The 24,674-nt window shown below is 50.0% G+C and overlaps 2 protein-coding genes and 1 long non-coding RNA gene across 3 annotated transcripts in view; 1 reads left to right on the forward strand and 2 right to left on the reverse strand.

The window, feature by feature from the left end:
* Positions 1–23,005, forward strand: part of LOC131382222 (uncharacterized) — a 34,796-nt gene extending 11,791 nt beyond the window's left edge. Inside the window, exons 4-5 of the long non-coding RNA XR_009211510.1 lie at positions 18,181–18,349; positions 22,879–23,005. This is a non-coding gene — a long non-coding RNA (uncharacterized LOC131382222). The remainder of the gene's footprint in view (positions 1–18,180; positions 18,350–22,878) is intronic.
* On the reverse strand, positions 7,032–7,664 carry LOC116461411 (uncharacterized). The gene has a single exon (XM_032143106.2). It carries the CDS (start codon positions 7,662–7,664, stop codon positions 7,047–7,049), a length of 618 nt encoding a protein of 205 aa, XP_031998997.2. The 3' UTR covers positions 7,032–7,046.
* CCN5 (cellular communication network factor 5) lies at positions 7,292–19,636 on the reverse strand. The gene is made up of 4 exons (XM_032143309.2): positions 19,521–19,636; positions 14,863–15,079; positions 10,136–10,390; positions 7,292–8,016 (listed from the first exon to the last, which is right to left on the reverse strand). The coding sequence occupies exons 1-4, from the start codon at positions 19,578–19,580 to the stop codon at positions 7,796–7,798; spliced, it is 753 nt and encodes a 250-aa protein (XP_031999200.1). The 5' UTR covers positions 19,581–19,636; the 3' UTR covers positions 7,292–7,795.
* Positions 23,006–24,674: the final 1,669 nt, after the last annotated feature.

Consider the following 24,674-nt stretch of genomic DNA (forward strand, 5'->3'; position numbering starts at 1 on the left):
CAGTGAGATGTCTCAGAGACTGAGAGAGGCAGGGGGATTAGTGGACCTGGAGGGCGTGTCCTTGAGGTGAGTGGCGGTGAGAGGGTTGAGAGGGTAGAGGAGTCAAATCAGTCACCTGTGTCCCACCCCTGCTGGCTTCAGGGCAGGGGAGAAGCTGCTGAAGAGGTTCATGTTAGGTTATTGGCCATCCAACAGAGACTGGATGAAAAGACCTGGCCCAGCGAAGACATTAAAACCTTTTTCATGAAAGCCAGTGGTGAGGGGGCATTGGGCAGTGGAGGTGTGACCAGAAAGGGGTCCTGATCCAGACCCCAAGAGAGTGTTCTTGGATGTCCGGCAAGAAAGAATTTGAGGCAAGTCCACAAAGAGAAAGCAAGTTTATTAAGAAAGTAAAGGAATAAAGAATGGCTACTCCATAGACAGAACAGCCCTCAGGGCTGCTGGTTGCCCATTTTTTTTTTTTTTTTTTTTTTGTGAGACGGAATCTCGCTCTGTACCCCAGGCTGGAGTGCAGTGGCATGATCTTGGCTTACTACAGTCTCCGCCTCCTGGGTTCACGCCATTCTCCTGCCTCAGCCTCCTGAGTAGCTGGGACTACAGGCACCCGCCACCACGCCCGGCTAATTTTTTGTATTTTTAGTAGAGACAGGGTTTCACTGTGTTAGCCAGGATGGCCTTGATCTCCTGCCCTCATGATCTGCCTGTCTCGGCCTCCCAAAGTGCTGGGATTACAGGTGTGAGCCACCGCGCCCAGCCTGGTTGCCATTTTTAAGGTTATTTCTCGATGACATGCTAAACAAGAGGTGGATTATTCATGTGTCCCCTTTTTAGACCATGAGGGTGACTTCCTGACATTGACATGGCATTTGTAAACTCTCATGGCGCTGGTAGGAGTGTGGCAGTGAGGACGACCAGAGGTCACTCTCGTCGCCATCTTGGTTTTGGTGGGTTTTGGCCAGCTTCTGCAGCCCGTTTAATCAACAAGGTCTTTATGACCTGTACTGTGTGCCGACCTCCTATTTCATCCTGTGACTTAGAATGCCTAATTGTCTGGGAATGCAGCCCAGTAAGTCTCAGCCTTATTTTACCCAGCCCCTACTCAAAATGGAGTTACTCTGGTCTAACGCCTCTGACAAAGGGGCCATGGATAAAGACCAGGCCAGTGTGATGGGGCCACTTGCAACCAAGTTTGTCAGCCAACCTGGAGGTGACAAAGAGGACTTGGCCCCTACTTCTGCCCTTGGGTTCTCCCTGATGTCATAATTCATTTCAGTGGAAGTGAAAAAAGATGAATTCTTGAGAATCAGATGGCCGAGAATGCACCTCAGACCCTAGACCACATTTTAGCCACGGAGAGGCAGGTGGCCTTTTCGTTAGCACATGACACATGGTGGCCATTGGTCGCCTCCCCTTTCCTAGGCAGAAGGTTGAGAGGTACCTCCCAAGGAGGCTGTTGGAGTTGCCCTTTGAAGACAGCCTCCTCCTGGCAGGTGGCCTCTCGGCTGTTCATGCATGGAAATGCCACAAGGAGGCAGCAGCACATCACTGCGCTCCTCCCCCGAGCTCCAGCTGTGTCTGATTTTAAGGAGATGGGAGGTTTGTTAAAATAGATTTCTGGGCCCTACTCCCAGAGCTTCTGTAGGTCTGGGATGGGGCATTTCTAACAAGTCTCCAGGTGATGGCTGTTGCCTCTGATCAGGTACAATGGCTCTATCTGTTAGAAGTCAGGATAATGATTCTTGTGGGTAGTGAAGAGAGGGAGTCCAAGGTGGATTTTAGAGGTGCAGGCAATGCATGGTCCTGCTGTTGACCCAGGTACTGATTGCATGGGTGTGCTCATTTGTGAAAACTGGACTGAGCACTTTTATTTGTATACTTTTTTTTTTTTGAGACAAGGTCTCACTCTTGTCACCCAGGCTAGAGTGCAGTGATGCAATCTCGGCTCACTGCAACCTCCGCCTCCTGGGTTCAAGCCATCCTCCCACCTCAGCCTCCTGTGTAGCTTGGACTACAGGCATGTGCCACCATGCCCGGCTGATTTTTGTATTTTTTGTAGAGGGTGTATCACTACGTACCCAGGCTGGTCTCGAACTCCTGAGCTCACGCGATCCACCTGCCTCAGCCTCCCAAAGTACTGGGATTACAGGCATGAGCCACCATGCCTGGCCTTGTATACTTTTTATACTTCATTAAAAATTCAAGAAAGAAGAAAAAGAAAGGCAAGGAAAAGAGAAACAAAATGGAAGGAGAGGAGGAGAGAGGATGAGAGAGAGAGAGAGACAGAAGAGAGAAACGGTGAGGGAGAGAAACGGAGAGAGAGACAGAAGAGAGAGAGAAACAGAGAGAGAGAGAGAGAGAGAGGCTGGGCCAGCCGCTGGTTCAGCTGGTTCTGACTTCCCATCCTGGATGGTGAGTGGTGATTCTATTCTTCAAGCCTCAGCTTCTCATCTGTAAAATGCAATTCACAGCAACCACCTCACTTTCAATAAGAGAAGGTATAGAAAGTGTGAAAAGAAAATGAAAACCCCAATTCACTCTGCCAAAAGGAAAAAATTAAGCTGAAAGTTGAGTCATGCAAGAAGCTGCCTTTCCTTTGTTCCTAAGCAGAGAGCCACAGATAAAAGGCCAGGTATCTCCATGAGTAGCTACTCTGTGTTTACCTTATCTTATGTAAAGTTACAGATCGTGAGACGAATACGTAATTGAATACATAATTTCTCTACCTGCTCTTTTTCTGAATACATAATTTCCCTACGTGCTCTTTTTCTCTTGCAATATGTGGATTTCCAGACCCTCCTTCTTTCCCCTCCAGCCTGCTTTCCCCTTTAAATACTGAAGCCCTCAAAGTCATCGTTAGAGAAAGGCACAGACCTCTCTACTAGGCATGTCCTTAACCTTGGAAAAATAAATGTCAAAACTGAGTGAGACCTGTCTCAGACACTTTCTGGTTTACAGAAGCATCAGGAACACAGTAGCTGCTCAATAAACAGTGAGACTGTAAGCTGCTCCCCATAGTGTGTGGGCTACCCTGGGCGCCGTCTTTGTCCCTGCATCCCAGGGCAGGGCGTGGGAGGGCCTGGCTGTCTGTGTTTGCTAGATTCATTTTAATTGTAACTAGTTAGGATGGGGAGGACCACGGGTGTCCTGGCAGGCAGGAGGACCTCCTGGGGCCTGTTGATGCCCTTCACTAGGGAAACTGCTTCCTTACGGCTCTCGGCTGGAGGAGGATGGTGTGCCGAGGGCCCCAGGAACAGGCCCTGTGCCAGGTCCTTCAGCCACAGCTGGTAGCAGAGCCCTCTCCAGAAAGCATTCTGCCCCGGGACACTCAGCTTGCCCCACAGACCCAGGCCAGCACTGAGGAAGTGAGTGCAGAAGCTTCCCATGGAGGAATGGCCAGGCCTGGCACCTGTGGCCGTGAGAGCTTCAGAGAGGGTTAACCTGGTTTGCCCCTGTGACTTTGCCTCCAACACGTTTCCTCTTCTCCACAAACAAGAGGATTCCCAGTCCTTGCCTTCACAACACTTGCCAAGAATTGCAGGCAGGATGATAATAATAGCTTCAGTTGAAGAACATGGAGGAATTACCTTCCTAATACTCACAATACCCCTGCGGAGTGGATACTCACTTTTTTTTTTTTTTTTTGGCAGAGTCTTGCTCTGTTGCCCAGACTGGAGTGCAGTGGCGTGATTTTGGCTCACTGCAACCTCCACCTCCCGGGTTCAAGTGATTATCATGCCTCAGCCTCCCAAGTAGCTGGGATTACAGGTGCGTGCCACCATGCCTGGCTAATTTTTGTATTTTTAGTAGAGATGGGGTTTCACCTCGTTGGCCAGGCTGGTCTCGAACTCCCGACTTCAGGTGATCCACCCGCCTCGGCCTCCCAAAGTGCTGGGATTACAGGCATGCTCGCCACTGCACACAGCCGGGTACTCACTTTATACAGCCATCCTGTGGGGTGGGCACTACTATTTATTCCCACTTTACAGATCAAAAAACTAAAGCACCAAGAGTTAGGATAATGGTTGCTAAAATTTATTTTATTTTATTTTATTTTATTTTTTGTTGCAGACTACCACAATTACTACTTGAGACTGTCACTGCGACAGTTATTACTGTTACTCCTTGAGACCGTCATTACAGCAGTTACTACTGTTACTGCCTGTGACTTCATTACAGGACTGAACAAAGGGACGAACGTAGAAATGAAAACTTAAGACAAAAGAAACTGTTTTAAAGGAAGGGGCCAGGGGAAGAAGAAGAGAACTCCTTGCTTCTAGTGAGCAAAGGCAGCCCCTGAGCTTCCACAGCCCTTCCTATTTATTGGGTAGCATGAGCAGGGAGGAGGAGGTAATGACTGGTTAGCTGGTTGACTGATCACCGATTCATATTGTTACTAACAGGCTTCAATTACACCTAATCACAAGAAACACTATGCTTGGAGAGTGACTGCCCTCAGCATTCCTTCTGGGTGGCAGAAACAGTTTGTCACTTTGCCAACATTCTGCATTTATGAGAAATAGTTTGCTGCTTACTCATATCGCTTCCAGTGGTATAATGAGTTGATCATGATCCTCAATCTTTCAGCCTCCAATATTATTTTATTTATTTATTTATTTATTTATTTATTTATTTATTTAATGAGACAGGGTCTTGCTCTGTCCCCCAGGCTGGAGTGCAGTGGTGCGATCTCGGCTCACTACAACCTCTGTCTCCCCAGTTCAAGCAATTCTTGTGCCTCAGCCTCCTGAGCAGCTGGGATTACAAGCGTGTGCCATCATACCCAGTTAATTTTTGTATTTTTAGTAGAGACGGGGTTTTGATGTGTTGGCCAGGCTGGTCTCGAAGTCCTGACCTCAAGTGATCTGCCTGTCTTGGCCTCCCAAAGTGCTGTGATTACAGGTGTGAGCCACCGCGCCCGGCCCTAAATTTTTTTGTAAATCACATAACACTCTCAACAATCCTCTGTGTTGAGTATTGACATCCCCATTTTAAAGAAGGGGAAACTGAGGCACAAGGAAGTTAAGTACTTTGCCTAAGATGATAGCGCTAGGAAATAGCAGAGCCAGGATGCACACCTGGGCAGGTTGGCTGAGCCCACTCACTCCACCACTGCACAGCGGCGGCTCAGCTGTGAGGTCATGGGCCTGAGTCCCAGCTCTACAACTCCAGGGCAACTTGTTAATCACTCTGGGTCTCAGTTTACTCATCTCTAAACAGGGAGTATTAGTGGCACTTTCCTTTAGGAATGTCCCAAGGATGACGTGCAATGGTGTGGACAGAGCACTTGTCAGAGAGAACCTTATGTATGGGAGTCCCTCGGTGCACATTCCTCGTTCTTGTCTGTGTTCTCCCTGTTTTGGGGAATGTTATCAGAATTTTGCCTGGAAATGTATTTAGGGTTTACCCTTGCAGAACCAGATCCATGGAAATTCTCAATCTGTGAGAGACCAACAGCCATTGTCGAGAGTCAGATAAACTCAGGTTGAACTAGCATCCCACCCCAGCTGTAGACCAGCTTTTAGACAGCTCACTTTCCCGGGTGTTCCTTATCCCTGAGCTGGAGTTAGTTATATTTGCCATGCAGGGGCTCTGTGAAGGTTACATGGTTCAAACTCAGCCTGTGATTGTCAAACTAAGGTTTCTGGAGGGGGTGATACCTGAGATAAGTGATGGGGGCTGGGCAGCACGGGCCTCTGCGACCAACAACCGTAACTGGGGTGGGTAATTTACAAACACTGTGTCTGGGAATTGCCCTCATTCTCAGAACCCTCCTGCCCTTCCTTGTCCTGCATCTCCCAGGCTCCCCTTTCTTCCACCTTCCCAGCAGGTTTGACTCATGGGAGGCATAACTGGAAACTGGGGGATAGCAGCAGGCAGAAGCCAGGGCAGGTCTCCCCACCTCCATCTACTTTTTGTTAGGTCTACGAGGCTGCGTCTCCTTAGCGGCTGCAGCTCCCAGCAGACAGCCTTGCCGGGTTCCCATCCTCTGCCTGCTGGTGCCAGCTCTGGGCTCTGCCCTCCCTCTGCCCCTCCACCCTGAGGGCTGGTGTTGAATTTCTCCTCTTGCATCACACGGTCCCCTACTTGGCCTCTCAGGTGGGTAACTAAGTCCTCTCATTAAATTCCTTTTATTTTATTATGTTGAGTGAAAGACGTCATTCATTATAGAGCACCTACCGTATGGTTGTATTAATGCGAAGTTCAAGAACAGGAAAGCTCATCTATGGTGATAGAAATCAGAACAGTGGTTGCCTTGGGGAGCAGAGGGATAACTGGGAAGGAGCCAGAGGGAACTCCCTCAGATGATGAAAATGTTTTATACCTTGATTGAGGAGTTGGTTACATGAGAGTGTACGTTTATGAAGACTCGTTAAACCATACGCTTAAAACCTGTATATTTAACTGAGCGTAAATTATACCTTAATAAAATTAGTTTAATAAGAAGAAATCCCTGTTTAAATACCAAGAGTGTTTTCTAATTTCCTGCTTGGATCCTAATGGAAATACAGTTTTACTTTTTAAACAAACACAGGTAGACCATGGAGGAAAATGTAAAATTTATGTATTTGGTGTTGGGTGTTTTGTTTTTGTTTTGTTTTGTTTGTAAACAATAAAACATGAGACTTCGAACAATTTCACCCTTGGGTTAGTTGATTTCAGGCTATGCTCCCCAGTCCCTGGGAGGCAGCTTTCATTCTCCCTGCTCTTCTCTGGTCAAAAACGCTGGGAAGCACTGGTCTGTATAAAGTGCTAGTGCCTAGCACATAGTAGGCGCTCAAGAAATGTTAATTATTGGCTGGGCGCAGTAGCTCACGCCTGTGATCCCAGCACTTTGGGAGGCCAAGGTGGGCGGATCACTTGAGGTCAGGAGTTCGAGACCAGCCTGACCAACATGGCTAAACCCCATCTCTGCTAAAAATATATTAAAAAAAAAAAAAAAAAAAAAAGCCAAGCATGGTGGCATGCACCTGTAATCCCAGCAACTCAGGAGTCTTGAGGCAGGAGAATCACTTGAACCCGGGAGGCTGCAGTGAGTCGAGATTGTGCTATTGTACTCCAGCTCCAGCCTGGGCAACAAGAGCAAAACTCCGTCTTAAAAAAAATAAATTAATTAAAAAGTTAATTATTATTAATACGAATTGGGTTTCATGGATCACTTGAAGGCCTGTCTTCTGGCTTTCTTTAAGACCATGTGATTTCACCTTGTGAGGTTCACAGAGAACTCCACCCCTGAATTCTGCCCCGGATAATGGGAGGGCTTTCTCAGAAAACACAGGCCTGACACACAAGATCACGCATAGGCTTGTATTCAGGAACGATTTTACAAATTCCAGAAAAGGCAGCAGGAGATCCAGAATCTCTGTGTGCCTTCTCTTCATCCTACCCCCAGAAAAATGGCCAGTCCAGCCCAGCACCTGCTGCAGCCTCAATATTAAGGGAACGCTTGTCCCATCTCTTGCCCAGGGGAAGTTGGAGAGAAAGCTCGCCCGTGTGCATGTTTGATACAGGCTGTGTGTGTAGGCAGGGAGTGGGCTAGAGGACTCTGGACACCTTGGCCAGCCTCCTAGGCAGTGAGTTAGAGGAAAGGGGACTAGATCTTGCACCTCTGCTGTATCTCGGGGTCCAGACAGACCAGGCAGCGTGTTAATATTTGTGTCCTGCATGGTGGACCCAAGCTAAAGTGTTGCCTGCAGCCAAGGGCCTGGGCACGGACCATCTTCCATCAGCCCAGGGCCCAGGCACAGGGTCACCTGCTGGGGATGGTGGACACCATGTCCCCATTCCCAGCTGGGGTCTAGAAGGCACTGTTTTGTGGACTGCGACCCCTGGAGGGCGGACAGGGCCTGGACAGGCACAGGCGGCGCTGAGTCTCCAGTCGGCAGAAGCGGTTCTGGTTGGACACCCGGGTGGCCATGCCCAGCCCACAGGTGGTCGAACAGGGTCCCCAGGCCGTGCTCCATTCTGGGCAGGGGACACCAGGGGGCAGGGAAGAGACAAGGCCAGAAAACTGGGGTCCTAGAGGGGAAAGAACAAGAGTTAACACTGAGCAGCCAGGGCTCAGCAGCTCAATCAACCCACCCACCAGCGGCCACTGCAATCTTGGTCAAATGGCTCAGCCTCTCTGCATCTCAGTTTCTTGTTATGTAAATTTCCTAACAGTGGATGGCATTGAATAAAATAATGGGTGTGAAGTGCCTAGCACAGTGCCTGGTACTTGTAAGATTTCCATAAATATTAGTTATTTGGCAACCAGAGTGTCACGATGGTCCCTCAGTGAACCACGGCTTTCTCTTCTCTTTGGATAAACAGCATTTTACAGGCAGGGGGTGCCCAGCCTGAGTGGAGTGGTGCTTTGGCCCGGTGGCAAGGATGCTAAAGATTCCAGGATTCTTGTGCCAGGAACAAGATGGCAGGCTCACCACGGTCTAGCTTTTTCTCTGCTCCAAGTCTCCCTCTGTGAATATTTTGGTGTCCTTCCTTCTAGTCTTACACTAGGGTAAGTAGTCCTCAACTAGGGTAATTTTGCCTCCCAGGAAAGGTTTGGCAATATCTGGAGACAGTTTTGGTCATCACAACTGGGGGAGTGCTACTGGTATCTAGTGAGTAGAAGCCAGGGATGCTGCTAAGCACCCCGCAGTGCACAGGAAAGCCCCACCCCAACAAATAATTACTTGCCCCAATTGTCACTAGTGCTGAGGTTGAGAAACCCTGATTTCTACCGACATGTGTGTGCTGTGTATGCATGTGTATGTGTAGATATACCTGTATACGTGCATAAGGACACACTTAGTTGAGCTTGAGTTGGAAATACACCTTCTTATCCTGCTTTTATCCATAAGGCGAACTCACTGATGTTTTCCTATGTATTTAAATGGATATATCATATTCCATCACAGGAATAATAACGGCTACCTCTGATACAGTACCATGTGCCAGGCACTGCTACAGCTGCTTAACTTGAACAAACTCAAGTAGTTCTCACAACGCTATGAAGTGGATGCTCTTATTGTCCCCATTTTACAGCAGGAGAAACTGAGACACAGAGAAGTTAAGCAACTTTCTCAGAGTCACACAGCAAAAAGGGGGTGGTGGGGCTGGTGCAGATGCCATGCACCTGACCCATAACACGTGACTACCTCTTGTGGGTGGCAGCAGCATTTATGAAATCAATCCTCCTCTTTTCAGTTGCCTTTTTTAAAAAGTCACATTCATGTGATAATAGTTTTCAAAAGGCAACACAGCAACAACAAAAATCTCTAAAATTGAAGATTTATAGTGGAACGGTGGGAGGTAACTGTCTTTTCTCCATCTCTAGCCTACCCGGGCCCACATTCCAGAGCAGCCACCTTGCCTGGTTCAGTTTTGAGTTCCTTTTTTAGTAAGCCTAAATAATAATAAATTAATATTATATTAACATGTATCAATATATTATAAATACAGTAATATTATATCTTCTAAGAGCTTAGCTCTATTATATCTCTGAAATGTGAGAATTTGGTTCACATACCCTAAGCCACCTTTCCTCTCCCCGCTCTGTCACCCAGTTTTTATTTTTAATTGTTTATGGTTTTAAAGTACACGTATCAAAGGCGGTGGCTTTTTGTTTATCGGTTTTAAAGTGGGAGGCCTGGTTTATCGGTTTTAAGGACGGTGACCCTCCACTCCTCTTTCTTTTTTTCTTCTTTTTGAGACGAAGTTTCGCGCTTGTCGGCCAGGTTCGAGTGCAGTGGCGTGATCTGGGCTCACTGCAACCTCTGCCTCCCGGGTTCAAGCGATTCTCCTGCCTCAGCCTCCCAAGTAGCTGGGACTACAGATGCGTGCCACCATGCTAGGCTAATTTTTGAATTTTTAGTAGAGACGGGGTTTTCCCATGTTAGCCAGGCTGGTTTCGAACTCCTAACCTCAGGTGATCCGCCCACCTCGGCCTCCCAACGTGCTGGGATTACAGGGGGCAACCACCGCGCCAGGCCCTCCACTCCTCTTTCTTATCTCTCTTCTCAGCCTCCGCCCCTCCCAGCTTCTGATGTGTCCCTGGGTCCTGGTACCCAGGAAGCCCCGCCCCACCCCACCCCCCAGGTGGCCCTTGGCGTCCCCAGGCAGTCCTGCCCCTGACCTGGACCACCGCTGCGCTCACCTTGGGCTGGAAGGGGCTGGGTCCCCAGTCCCCCTCCTTGGCCGCACACCCACTCAGGGCAGCACTTGCCCGGGACCTCGACCCTCCTGGGGTGGGGGCAGTCCCAGCTGGGCAGCCGCACGTCCTCGCTGCACAGCGGCACGCAGGTGAAGCCGCCGTCCTCGCAGCGGCAGCGGATGCTGCAATGGGGCTGGAAGGTCTCCCCCTCCCGATACAGGCGGCCGTTCACCTCACAGCTGCCGTCGTCCTCTGCCACTGCGGAGGAGAAACCGCACCCCCATCGGTGACCCGCAAAGCGGCACAGCCCTCTCTGCAGAGCTGCCCAGATCCCGCTGCCGGAGGCAGCGGCCTCACAGTAGCTGAGCCCTGCCCAGGGCTCCAGCCCAAGATATGCACCTCTCCCCAGCCCTCCACCAGCCTGCTGGGGCACCCTGGATCCTCGCACAGGGATTGCAAGAAGACAGGCCTGGACTGACCCCCCAAACTCTGCCCTTTCTTAGCTGTGGACCTGGGCCAAGTGATTTCACTTCTTCTTGCCTCAGTTTCCACATTTGCAAGCTGGGATATAATGGTACTTATTTTGCAGGGTGGTAGAGACTACTCGGAATGATAGGCGTAATGATCACAACATAAAAGAGACATTCCGTAGGTCCTAGCTACTCTGTTATTATCATTAGTATAGTTACCATATATTAATAACGTTTAAGTATTCTATACACACTGAAATTTCATGCAACAAAGTCATTTTCCACTTATGCTGTAGTCATCACTGTCAGGTCAGGGCTTAATTTGCTGGCTGTGTGTCTTTGAGTAAGTTACTTAACTTCTCTGAGTGGCCTGAACAACAGCAATGATGAGCGCAGTAATTGTACCTTCAGGTTCCATGGGATGACACGTCCGTACCCTCTAGCACACAGTGCTAGGCATGGCCTAGGTGCTCAGGGAACACTCTTTCAATGAAGCCCTCAAGATAGGGGTGTTATTGCCACTTCCTCCACTGGACATGAACTCCTTGAGGGCTGGGGCGGCCAGTGTGCGTCTCCGCATCCCTCCGGTGGGCTCAGAGCCTATATGCGACACACAGCACTGCAGGAGTGCCCCTTAAGTGAATAGCTGGCATAAGCCTTGGCACATGAGAGACCCTGATAAAATGGCCCTACTCCTTATCATTCCAGAGGTATTTACTGTTTCCCACCTGTGTGCCAATCACTGTGCTCCTAGACAGAAAGAGGACAGTTCCTGTCTCGAGGAACTCATGGGCTTGGGGAGGGGGGACAGGTGTGAGGGCATCACCTCCAAGAGAGAATGAAGTAAGAGCGCTGGAGAAGCGTGTGAGCTGCTCAGGAAGTGCAGACGGGGAACAGCGTGTGTGTGAGACCTGGGTGGCCACTGAGCTACGTCTGGGGAAAGGACTAATTAGCAAACAGGTTCTCCCAGATCTTCTGAGAAAACCTTCCAGTAGGTCTGTACACACACAGGGGTTTCAGAATCAAAACCACACATACTTCGGTTCCAACTCTGGCTCCCACTTGTGGGGCCTGGGGCAAGTTATTTTGCCCCTCTGAGCCTTGGTACCCAGCTCACAGGGCTGCTGGGGGATTAGATGCGCTAGGGGACTTACAGCATTTTGCCCCAAGCCTGGCACATAGCAGATGCTCAATAAACGGGAGTGGGTTATGCTTCCATGTAGCATCTGCTATGTGCCAGGCTTGGGGCAAAATGCTGTAAGTCCCCTAGCTCATCTAATCCTCCAGCAGTGAAGGCCTTGCTGAGAAATAATGCTGGTAGAGGGAACAGCCAGTGCAAAGGCCCTGAGGCAGGAGTGTGCCTGGGGTATTTAAGGAACAGCAAGGGGCCAATGTGGCTGGAGCAGAGAGCAGGAGGAGATGAGGTCAGAGAGGAAGCATGAGCAGGATCCTGTGGGGCCTCGTAGGCCACTGTGGGGACTTGGGCTTTTCCTCTGAGATGGAAAGACACCAGAAGGCTTGGGGCAGAAGAGGGAGGGGATCCGGCTTACGACTTCCCAGGAGCTCTCTGACTGCTGCTTTGTGAATAGACCAGGGGCAAGGACAGAGGGAGAGAGATGATTATGGGGCTACTGCAAAATCCAGGCCAATGATGACGAGGCTCAGACCAGGGTGGTAGCCACAGAAGGGATGGGAGTGTCAGATGCCGGAAATACCATGATGAATTTGCTGGTGGGTGGTATGTGGGAGGTGAGAAAAGAGAGATGTCTAGGCCGGTTGTGGTGGCTCATACCTGTAATCCCAGCACTTAGGGAGGCCGAGGCGAGTGGATCACTTGAGGTCAGGAGTTCCAGACCAGCCTGGCCAACATGGCGAAACTCCGTCTCTACTAAAAATACAAAAATTAACCAGGCATGGTGGTATGCATCTGTAATCCCAGCTACTCGGGAGGCTGAGGCATGAGAATCGCTTGAACACAAGAGATGGGGGTTACAGTGAGCTGAGATCCAGCCACTGCACACCAGCTGGGTGAAAGAGTGAGACTCCATCTCAAAAAAAAGAAAAAGAGAGAGAGAGAGAGAGACATCTAGAACAACTCCAAGGTCTTGAGCCTGAGCCATGAGAAGGATGCAGGTGCTCTCAACAGACTGGGGAGGCCGTTCTGGGGGGCGGAAGATCAGGATCCCAGCATTGGATGTGCTGTTACCATGATGGTGAATCTGCAGCACATCTCACAGCTCAGAGTTGGCCCTTAGAGAAGAGCGTTCAACGAGTAAGTGATAGGAGAGGTTTTTGGCAGCGTGTTCCCTGCAAACCCCTAGACTGAGCCTTTGCGATGTCTTAGCTGGACTCTTTGGGGTTCACCAGTTCCCGGCCTCTAAATTCAGTTTAAATCATTAAACACTGTTGAGCACCCATCATGCTGACAGACCAAGGTGGGAAGTTGCAGGAAGGACCAGGGACCCAAGTACACCTTTGGCCTGCAGGTGTTTGAAGTCTGAATTAAGATGGAATAAGAAAAATCCCTTAATAAAGTTATTAACAATCACAGCCTATGTACTAATCAACTGCTGCATGTCAGGCAGTTGAGCAGTGGAGCTCGTGGAGCCAGCTCCCTGAGTCCAGATCTCAGCTCTGCTGCTTATGAGCTGTGTGACCTTGGGCAAGTTGCTTAGCCTCTCTGTACCTCTTTTTTCCATTTATAAGAGAAGGGTACCTACCTCCTGTGGTTGTGAGATTAAATGAGTTTATATTTGTGAAACCCTCAGTGTCTTACACATGGTAAGGGCTGTGCAAGTGTAAAATAAACTCTGTGGGTGCTGTTTACACGTGTCACAGCAAATGTAAATAACAGCTTTGTAAGCAAAGTGTTACTTGTCTCAATTGTTCTTCAGATGCATTTTACTAAGCAATCATCCCTCAGTCTGTGTAACAAATCACCCTCCTTATCCTTACAATACTTGTAAATAAAGTGTTTCACATGGAGTTATTACTCTTTTTTTTTTTTTTTTTTTTTTTGATAGAGGGAGGATCTCACTATTTTGACAAGGCTGGCCTAGAACTCCTGGGCTCAAGTGGTCATCCTGCCTCAGTCTCCCAAAGTGATAGGATTATAGGCATGAGCCACTGTGCCTGGCCTGTTGTTTTTTAACAAGGCTTTTCCTACAGATGAATTCATTGTCAATGATTCATGAGCTTCTCTCTCTCTCTCTCTCTTTCATTCTTATTTTTATAAAAGTGTGACATGCACATAGATGAAAGAGGTAAATTGTTCTACAAGGCTTATTATTAAAAAAGAAAAAAGAAGAACAATCTCTTGCCTCTTTGCATTTCTCTAAAGTGATGGTTCCCAACTGGAGATTTTGCCCCCTGGGGAAATTTGGCACTGTCTGAAGACAGACTGTCACGACTTGGGGGATGGGGAGTGCTCCTGGCATACAGTGGGTGGAGTTCAGGGATGCTGCTAGCAGTCTTACCATGCACAGGACAGCCCTCCCAAAACAACGAATTCTCTGGCACCAAGTCGCTGGAGCCAGCTTGCAAAGCCCTGCCCCAAAGCATCAGAGGACACCAAGGCCTAGAAGAGTGGTGAGGAATGTCACATGCTCGGGTGACTGCCGAATACATGGCAAACCCAGGATCCCAGCAGTGCTCCGAGGGCCCCCACTCTGGGAGAAGACAGAATGAAGTGTTCCTTAGAGCCTGTTGGATCTGGTCCCATGCCGTGTGACATGAAGCATGTCCCTTAATGCTGGTGAACCTCAGTTTCCTCATTCATAAAATGGGTCTGAAAGTACTTCCCATCATAGGGTTATTGTGAGGATGATGTGACTTGTGTAGTAAGTGCTTAGCACAGTTCTGGACACATATTATGCCCTAAATAAGAGGTTACACTTTTATTCTCCCCAAAGTGTTGTAAGGATCCTGAGAAGGGAATGGTGGCGTCTGGTTTGAAGAATCTGGGAGGGCTTCTCAGGGGAGAAGCTGTTTGAACTTGGCTTTGAAAGTTGGCAATGATTTGGACAGGTAGGGATGGGGAAAGGTTATTGGGGTAGTGAGATGGGTTAAGCAGAGGCCAAGAAGGGAGAGGAGGGAGTGGGGAGTGGGCTTTGGGCCACCAAGTTCAGCTGGAATGGACGGGGTACCTGAAGTGAGCATCCAAGGAGGTAGAGAGAGGAGGGCTGCACTTTGATCCAGGACACCACAGCCTTGACCTCCCGCTCACACCCCACCCCCCCTCAGTCCTGCAAACCTGCTTACAGAGGCACAGGGCCCCCCGGCCACCGGGTCCTGCCCCGGGCTGGCAGACCAGGCCCTGGCTGGCGTCGCAGACGTGGAGTTGGTCGCAGGGCTCCCCCAGCCGCCGTGCACATACCCGGCAGCAGCCACAGCCATCCAGCACCAGGGGTACTCCCAGTGGGCATCGGGTAGGTGGCCAGGGGCAGGTACATGGTGTCGGGCACAGCTGGGTACACACCTGGAGAGACAGAGACCTCACTCAGCCACGGGCTTTCGAGGTGGGCAGTGAGACCCTCACAACCAGCCACTTCTCTGCCAGGCTGGACAGCGTGGTGTCCACACCTTAGCCTCAGAGACATGCAGGCCTGGCCTCGAAGGCCAGTAGTCCCACAACATGCCCTAAGAGGCAGTATGGCATGTAGTTATGGGCAAGGACTCTGGACTAGAGTTCCACTTCTTTATTTTTTATTTTTATTTTTGGAGTCAGAGTCTCACTCTGTTGCCCAGGCTGGAGTGCAGTGGCGCGATCCCAGCCTCACTGCAACCTCCACCTCCTGGGTTCAAGCGACTCTCGTGCCTCAGCCTCCCGAGTAGCTGGGATTACAGGCGCCCACCATCATGCCTCGCAATTTTTGTATTTTTAATAGAGATGGGGTTTCACCATGTTACCCAGGCTGGTCTTGAAATCCCGAGCTCAGGCAATCCGCCCGCCTCGGCCTCCCAAAGTGCTGGGATTATAGGCATGAGCCACTGCACCTGGCTAGACTTCCAGTTCTAATTCTGCCCCTTATTAGCTGAGCGACCTCAAGGAAGTTACTTAAGCTCTCTGAGCCTCAGTTTCCTCAAAGTATCTAACTCAGAGGATTGCTCTGAGGAGCACATGAAATGTTGCACAGCAAACCCTCAGCACAGGGCCTGGCATGCAGTAGGCGCTCAGTGCACTTAGCTTTGATGATCATTGTTGTTAATGATGGCAGAGGGCTCAGCCCCGGCCCTCTGGGAGCTTGCAGAAAGGCAAAAGCAACAAGCCAGGGATGACAATGGCAGGGTCTGGTACATTTTCCAGCATATGGATACTTATCTTAGCACTGAATAAATCGAACCAAATCATGGATGTTTTTGGCCTTTCGATCCATTCAGCATGTTTCCCAGCTCTGCATGTGCGTCACATCAGCCAGGAGACTTGGGAAAATACAGACCCCCCAACCCACTCTGGGGCTTACAAAATCAGAAGTCCCACAATCAGGGACCTGGAATCTTTATTTTTAAGAAGCTGTCCAGTGGCTTCTGAAGCTCAGCTAGGTTTTCAGCACCTCTGCCCCAGTCTAACCTCCTCCCCATGCCAGGTACAGATGGGAAAACTGAGCTCCAGAGAGGGACAGGGACTTACCACAAGTCAGTGTGTTCGATTCAGGGCTGGGAGCGTCCCAGGTCCTGCTTCCCAAGTGAGGACTCAGGGACACGGGATGGGGGTAGACTGTCCATAAGCCAGGGACCCATTCCCCAGTGACAGGATCAGGGTATCAGCCCATGTGGCCGGCCTGCCCCTCGCCACCCACATCAGATAAACAACCAAACCATACAGCAGGTGCCGTGGGCTCCCTGTCTGCCCATTTGAAGGTGGGGACCAAGAAGGAAGTATAATTCAAGATGCTTCCAGTGGCCCCATCTGTGGGGGGCCAAGTTTGTGTTTAGTAGGATCCATAGGGGATGAGGGTTTTATCTAGAGGAAGGGAGACTTGCAGTTTATAATGATGGAATTAATGACCTTATATCTCCTGTGCAGCCCCAAAGCAGGCAATGACCCCTTTGCTCTGCCTCACCCTCTGCCCCCACCCAGTGCCCCCCCCCCACCCACAATCCTGCAAACCTGCTTTCAGTTCCCAGCAACTCCCACGCTGGCCACTAGGAGCCATTGCAAACTGGCTGACCAGCCTCTGGTGGGGGCCACAAAGTAGGAGGCGATCACGGCCCCCACTGAGACAGCACTGAGTAGCAGATGGATGCACGGAGCTAGGTGTCTGGCTGCCTCACAAGGGAGTGGGTCCCATCGCTGCAGGCTGTTCAGATTCTAGAGACGATGGCCTAGCCTCACCCCTCAAGGTGTGATCTGAACTAGCAGCAGCAGCGTCACCTGGGAGCTTGTCAGAGAGGCAGCATCTGGAGCCCTTCTATAAATCCGAAGCTGAATTTTTATATAATAAATCCGAATCTGCATTTTCTTTTTCTTTTTTCTTTTTTTTTTTTTTTTTTTCTGAGATGGAGTCTTGCTCTGTCACCTAGGCTGGAGTGCAGTGGCACGATTTCGGCTCACTGCAACCTTCGCCTCCCAGGTTCAAGCAATTCTTCTGCCTCAGCCTCCCAAGTAGCTAGGATTACAGGTGCATACCACCATGCCCAGCTAATTTTTTGTAGTTTTAGTAGAGACGGGGTTTCACCATGCTGGCCAGGCTGGTCTCAAACTCCTGACCTCATGATCCGCCCACCTCGGCCTCCCAAAGTGCTGGGATTACAGGCATGAGCCACTGCGCCCGGCCCCAATCTGCATTTTCATAAATCCACAGGTGACTCGCATAGAAACGGTCTGGGCTTTTGGGTTCTCTTCTAAGTCAGAGGTTCAGCTCCCTTAGCTTGTGGGCAATGGAGAGAGGACTGTCAGAAGTGACTCTCAGGTCCCTCCCATCTGAAAACAGGAGTGCCAGGAAATAGACCAGCAGCTGTGCACCTTGGCTCCCACTGTGGACCCCTCTACTGGCCATGCTTGTCAGGGGGCAGGACTCTGTAGGCCCCGATACCCTGGAAAGGCTATTAATGATATCAACTATTCTAGTGTACAATTATCTCATGTGATACCATATGTACGTCATGTGCCAAGTACCGTTGTCTCATTTATCCCTCCAATGTGAGGTGCCATCATTATGCCCATTTTAAATATGAGAAAACTGGAGCTCAAAGCGTGTAGTAACACAGCCAGTAAGAGACAGAATCAGGATTGACATCCAAGTTCAAGTTGATATCCAAGGCCCAAACTCAAGTTGTCCCATTGTGCCTCAGTTTCCCCAGGGCCTTGCTGTGATATCTGGGGTGGGGGGGACAAGGCTTATGATATCTGGGGCAGGAGCACTGGGCATGGAGTTTTTTGGGCAAGAGTTGAGATTCAAGTTCTGCCAGTGACTTGCTACGTGACTGAACACATGGACGAACGGCTTTGGAAGGTGGAGGTGAAGCTCAGTTTTCTCCTCTGTAAACTGGAGTAGAGACAACCTGTTTCTGAGTGATGATGGAGATTAAATGAGGTCCTGGCCAGTCCTTGATCGATGTGATTTTGCTTGTGTCCAGGTGTCTGCCTCCTGCCCCGGTCCACAGCCAGGAGCCCCGGAGCCAACGGCCAGCCTGGAAGACTTGGAGTTCTCCCTCTGAGGGTTGCTGTGGCTTTCCATGTCGTGGTGACTAAGTCCCTGTGTTTCTGTGCAGTCCCTGCTTCCTGGGACCAGGGAAGAATGGTCCCGTAAGTCTCACCCTAATGGCAAGTCTAGGACAGCTTTACTTTGTTCTCTCATAATCCTGGGCCCCTTCTCCCTCCCAGAGCCCCAAGTCCCCTATTCCAACTACCCAAGTCACCCACACTGGCATCGTGTCCTACCCATCCCCTTTGGAAGAACAAACAGCAGGACAGGATGCCAGCGTGGTTCTCAGGCTTCCCGGGCACCAAGACTTGGGGCCTGAGGGAGAGAAGCTCCTGCCCATGCTCCTCAAAGCGTGAAAATACAGTGAGATCGTGGCTTGTGGTGGGGCCGATTCCATGGCTGTGGGAGTTCAGCATTTGCCGAGGGGATGACAAGGCTTAGCAGCTGTGGCCTTGGTCCAGTTTGGGCTTGGGGAGGCACAGACTGGAGTGCCTCTCCCCCTACATCCATGTCATTCTGGGCTCCACCATGGCCCTCCTCTATTGCTCTGACCTTTCTTTGCTGTGTGGCTTTGGGCAAATTGCTTACCCTTTCTGAGCCTCACTTGACTGAAAACTGGGGTTGCAAGTTGCTTACCCTTTCTGAGCCTCACTTAATTGAAAATTCCTTATGGGGTTGTTGTGCATGTTAGACAAGGTAAATGTCCCACAGGCTCTTTGGTGAATGCCCTATGCAGCATTCAGGCATAAGGCCATCACTCCACAGGTGTCTCTCCTGTCCCCCTCTAGCTAGGGCGGGCGGGTCACTCACTACCTAAGAGTCCAAAGGCATTGATGCCCTTGCAGAATGAACCTTCCAATCAGCTCGGCATCCATCCAAATGCTGGTTCAGAGTTAGGCCAAGCATGTCATGTCTTGAGTGCCCCCATTCATAATGAGGATACATTAAAGTCCTCTTTAATTTGCCTGGTAAGTTTGATGAATGATCATGAATGGTCTTCACAGAGGCCTCACAAACTGTATACCCTTCACCTGGGAAGATGCTGAGATCCAGAGAAGGCAAGGCACGTATCTGAGGTCACACAGCAGGGCTGGCCGGAGGCAGCTCTGAGTGCCAGGGAGAGAAGCCCTGCTTAGGTATGGTGGCCAGACTGTGCCCAATGTGGGGCCCTGGAGGAATTCTGCCAAGGGGGTCCTTGGCTGCGATTTTACATCCCCACCCCCTTCACACCCAAAGAGTCAGCAGTGCATTCCAGGGCCCGGGCCTCCTTACCTTTGAGAGGAGGCAGAGGAGGGAGAAGGCCAGGAGGTGGGTCTTCGGTGTGCCTCTCATGTCCCCTGCAGAGCCAGCTTTGAGCCTGGGAGGCGGACCTGTGAGTCTTTATGTTCCGGCAGCTATGAGGTCACTCCCAGGCACACACAGGCACACGCACGCGCATGCACACACACACACACACACACACACACACACACACACTAGCTTTTTCATTCCTTGCTTTACTTCCCATCCTCATGGCCCAAAGGATGAGCCCATTTACCTGAAGGTGAAACTGTGAAGGCCACCAAGGGGGTGCCTGTCCGTGTGTGTGTGTGTGTGTGTGTGTGTGTGTGTGTGTGTGTGTGTGTGAGTGAAAGCCTGAGCCAGTGCCAGCACCAAGAGCCTGTGACAGCTTGCAGGGGCCTCTCTAGCTCCTTCCAGCCCAAGAGGGTCCTAGCCCTGTTGTAGTTGCGAAGCCCTATTCCAGATCCCCTGTCCGAACCCCAGCGGGGCTGCAGATACCGGAAGCATTCAGTAAACACCCCCTTTGCAGAGCTGACCCAAGGTCTCCTAAGCTCCATGGCCCTGACTCTGGGTAGCCACGGCCCAGCCTGCGGTTTCTGGCAGGCAGATTGGCAGCCACCCAGAGGTGGGTGTGACCCAGAGCAAAACTTCCCTGGACGGCCTGTTTGCTCTTGGCAATAAGGGGCCTCCCTTGGCCTGTCTCCCGGCTCTGGAAGGGGGCCCGTGGTGGGCGAGTCCGGGCAGGCTGGACCTACTGTGTGCTGGTGCTTGCTCAGCACCGCTAGATGATGGGGTCAAGCCAAATCCATTTGGTTTCATTCAGCCGCCTCTGAGTTCGCCTCTGCAGGAGCTGGAGGCACAACACTGACCTGAGGACAAGGCCCAGAGAGGGAGAAAACAGAGGGAAAGCAGGTGGAAGTTCAGGAATACCAGGCAAGGTCCCTTGCTCAGACCAAGAGTGAGGGACACTTTAAGATGGAGGTGCCATTTCAGAAAGCCAAGAAAAGAGAGGGTGAGAGAGAGCAGAATGTTCCAGGCCAAGGGAACAGCACGTACCAATGCCTAGATGTTGGACATAACATGATAGCCTGCTTATTCTGGGAGCCAAAGCGCGTGGTATGAGCGGAGCCTTCTGTGCAACGGGAAATGGTGATGTCTGTGAAGGGTGAGACACACAAGCTCACATCACCAAGATTTGGGGACATCTACGATGTCCCAGCCATGGGGGCGGGGGATGGAAAGACATGGGCTTTGTCTGTAGAATTTAGCAAAGATAAAAGAGGTGATGTCAAGAGCTATCTGGGGCCCCCATTACCTCCACTAGTAGTAGTCCAAACCTCAAAGTGATCTAGCTGGATAGCAGAGGTTCCAGAATGGGCGACTGGTGAGGAAGAAGTGTGACTTGATATAGTGGCAAGACCGGGATTGTGAGCATGGAGGAGATTCCCCGCACGGGTGCTGTCCCACCGGAAGAGGCAATGGAAACGGAAGGTGAAGATGGAAATGTGGGATTTGATTATTTATGGCAGGAAGAGGTGGCCAAGGTGGAGATGGGGGTCCAGAAACTTGGAGGAAAAGAAACAGAAGAGATCTTTTTAATTTTGTTTTATTTTGGGATTCTTGTGGAAATGCTGATGTTTTAGTCAGAAGCATGCCTAGAGTACTTTACATCTACAGTGGATCATTTTTAACACCCCTCTTCCTTCATACTACAAAATTATTTTCAGTAATAATCACGAAACAAAACAAATATTTTTCATGTATGAATTAAAATTTGCACTTACCAAACAGAATCATTACCATTCACAGTTCACACTGTTTTACTCTTTTAAAAACTGTAAATACAAATCAAAACTCCAAGTAGTTTCGTAAAATGACAAAATTGAAATACTCTTATCATCATCTTTACCATCACTCTGCGTTCATTGTTGATTTCACTCTACTGTTTAAATGCAGAAATACAGCCAGGCCGGTGGCTCACGTCTGTAATTTGGGAGGCCAAAGTGGGAGAACCACCTGAGGTCAGGAGTTCAAGGACAGCCTGGCCAACATGGTGAAACCCATCCCTACTAAAAAAAAAATACAAAAATTAGCCAGACGTGGTGGGTGCACGCCTATAGTCCCAGGTACTCGGGAAGCTGAGGCAGGAGAATTGCTTGAACCCGGGAGGTGGAGGTGGCAGTGAACCGACATCTTGCCACTGCACTCCAGCCTGGGTGACAGAGAAAGACTCTGTCACACACACAAAATAATAATAAAAATAAATGCAGAAATATGAATGCTGGACGGTGGAGACAGGAATGCATTCAAAGCAAGCTTGAAAGATTCCAGAGTTGCGAGGAGCTTACCCTCAACTCATGTGTATTCCTGAGACCACATGCGCTGGGGACAACTATAGGATTCTTAAAGTTCTCCAAGTCAAGTTGACTTCCATGTAGAATATGTTTATTAAAGGATAAGAATAAAAATGTGCTGATTTGAAGCTTTACATATACGTTATTAAACCCCAACAGTTACTGCACCAATTGTTAGAACTTAGATCAATAAAGGATATTTTCAGGACAAAGTATTTTACCACTGAAATTATTTAGATCTGCCATTGCACAGTGATCATAAAAGCAGACTGACTTCTCATCAATTTTATTTTATCTTTAAATTCTGTAGGCCCCCCACCCCTTATTGCCTGCACCCAGGGAAGGTCACTCCCACCTTCTTGTCCTCCCTAGGCCGCTGATATTAATAAAAATAAAAGCAATTGTGTATAGCACCCAGCAAGATCCAGCCCTTGTGCTAAGCACGGTTTATAAAAAGCAGCATTTCTAATCCTCATGATCCACATCTCAATTTAAAAAAGTGAGGTTCAGAAAGGTTAAGTAACTTGCCTAAAGCTACACAGCTAGAAAACAGAGCCAGGTTTTCAGTGCAGGTCCATATGACTCCAACGCCTAAGTTTCAGTTTTTGATGCTGTTGTTTATTTCTGCTACTGTCCATAGAGCTCTCTGTAATAATGTTTTTTAAGTTGAGGGGTAGTGTATATACAGAAAAGTGCTTAAAGTGCACTAATATTAAGTGTAGAGCTTGACAACTCTTTCTTTCTTTCTTTCTTTCTTTCTTTTTTGAGACAGAGTCTCACTGTGTCTCCCAGGCTAGAGTGCAATGGCATGAACATGGCTCACTGCAGCCTCAGCCTCCTGGGTTCAAGGGATCCTCCCTCTTCAACCTTCTGAGTAGCTGGTGGCATGAGGCAGTATGTCTGGCTAATTTTGACTCTTGACATATGTATGTACATGACTATGTATATACTAATATGATCATCACCCTTCCAAGACTCTACCCTCTGTCCCCCAGGTACCCACTATTCTGACCTCTGTGGCCACTGATTAGTTGTTCCTGAGAGGAACAGTTTTAAGCCACTTCTATCTCTGAGGCAAGAAGGAAGACGGGAGAAATGAGGAGGTGTGAGGAAGAGAGTTGGAGGGAGACCCGCTGGTCCCAGCCACGTCCATAGCAGAGGAAGGAGACCTGACAATGAGGAGGTGAGGTGGGCCATGGGTTCCGCGGATGGTGAAGAAGGCAGGGCCATACGGGGCAGGGAGGTGGCAAGAATGGGGCAGAGTGCTATGCCCACCTAGGGCCCTCTGAGTCAGAGCACGGATTTTTCTTGGAACTTTTTCTCTCTGATAACTGAAGATGGGAAAGCATGGGCAGTAGGGGCCCTGGGGCCTGGCCAGATCAGGAAGCAGGCGTCGTCGTCAAGGGTGTTTGGTGACGAAGTGTGAGGGACGGAGCTTGCACACACAGTTCAGCATGAGTGGGTGTGGCGGGAGTGGTGGGAGCTGCCACTTTGCTGATTGGTTTGCTGCAGTTCAGCCTTCCCTCCAAACTGTCCAGTTTTGGCACCAGAGGGATATGAGCATCCAGGGAACCCATGAGTCTTTTGGCTGCAGCCGCAGCCCCCACACAAGGGCCCAGGGTGAGTGTGGCTGCCCTTTGCTTTCCCAGGAGGAAACACAAGCCCAGAGGTCAACAGGTCCGAGCTTCAAATCCCGGCTCCCCGCACCGACTTACAGGGCTGGGACCAGGGTGAGGTGACAGAGGCATGTCGGGTGCAACATTTAGGGGGGCTCTCATTCTCAGCTGCTGACCTTGCACTTGCACAACCCCAAGAGTGAGCGCCTCGTTCGGAATGAGGCACCCAGGTCACACAGGAGTTTATGGTAGGAACTCAGTCAATGCTGGTTGATGGCTAAATGATGATTTCCGTAAGACTGTGCTGAGATCACAAACTAATGCCCACATCTCAGTGGCTTAACCCAGTGAAGCTTATTTCTTGCTCGTGAATAGTCCAAAGTGGGCCAGGCACATCCTGTAGCTCCTCCCTACTCAAGTGTGTGGTCCAAGGACCGATGGCATCAGCATCAGCTGGTTGCATGTTGGAATGCAGACTCCCAGGCCCCACTATCAGAATCTGCATTTTAATAAGACCCCCGGGCGATTTGCATGCGCATTGCAGTTTGTGAATCCCTGTTCTAGACCAGTGGCCTCCAAGGTCACCTTGGCAGGAAAAAAGAGGGATGGAGGAGCCACATCATCACTTCTACTCACATCTCATTAGCCAGAGCTAGCCACATGGCCCCAACTTAACTACAAGGGAGGTGGGGAAATACCATCATTCCGTGTGTATCAATGAAGGAGAACCAGAGTGAGGGACATCTAGGTAATATTCTTTGCCGCAGGTACCTTGGCATCTGGGACACACACTTTTGCTTCTCTGGATCTCAGTTTCTCCATCTGTTAAAACAAAATAAAAATAAAAGCAGCCTACATGTTCCAGGCCTAGGCCAGGCTGAGCATTTTTAGCGTCTAAGAAATGCATCTGGCCGTGCGCGGTGGCTCAAGCCTGTCATCCCAGCACTTTGGGAGGCCGAGGCAGGCGGATCACTTGAGGTCAGGAGTTCGTGACCAGCCTGGACACCATGGCAAAACCTTGTCTCTACTAAAAATACAAAAATTAGCTGGGCGTGGTGGCCTGTGTCTGTAATCTCAGCTACTCAGGAGGCTGAGGCAGGAGAATTGCTTGAAACCGGGAGGCGGAGGATGCAGTGAGTCCAGATCACGCCACTGTACTCCAGCCTGGGCCACAG

This window comes from Hylobates moloch, unplaced genomic scaffold (assembly GCF_009828535.3).
Source record: "Hylobates moloch isolate HMO894 unplaced genomic scaffold, HMol_V3 SCAFFOLD_21, whole genome shotgun sequence".
NCBI classification, from domain to species: Eukaryota; Metazoa; Chordata; class Mammalia; order Primates; family Hylobatidae; genus Hylobates; species Hylobates moloch.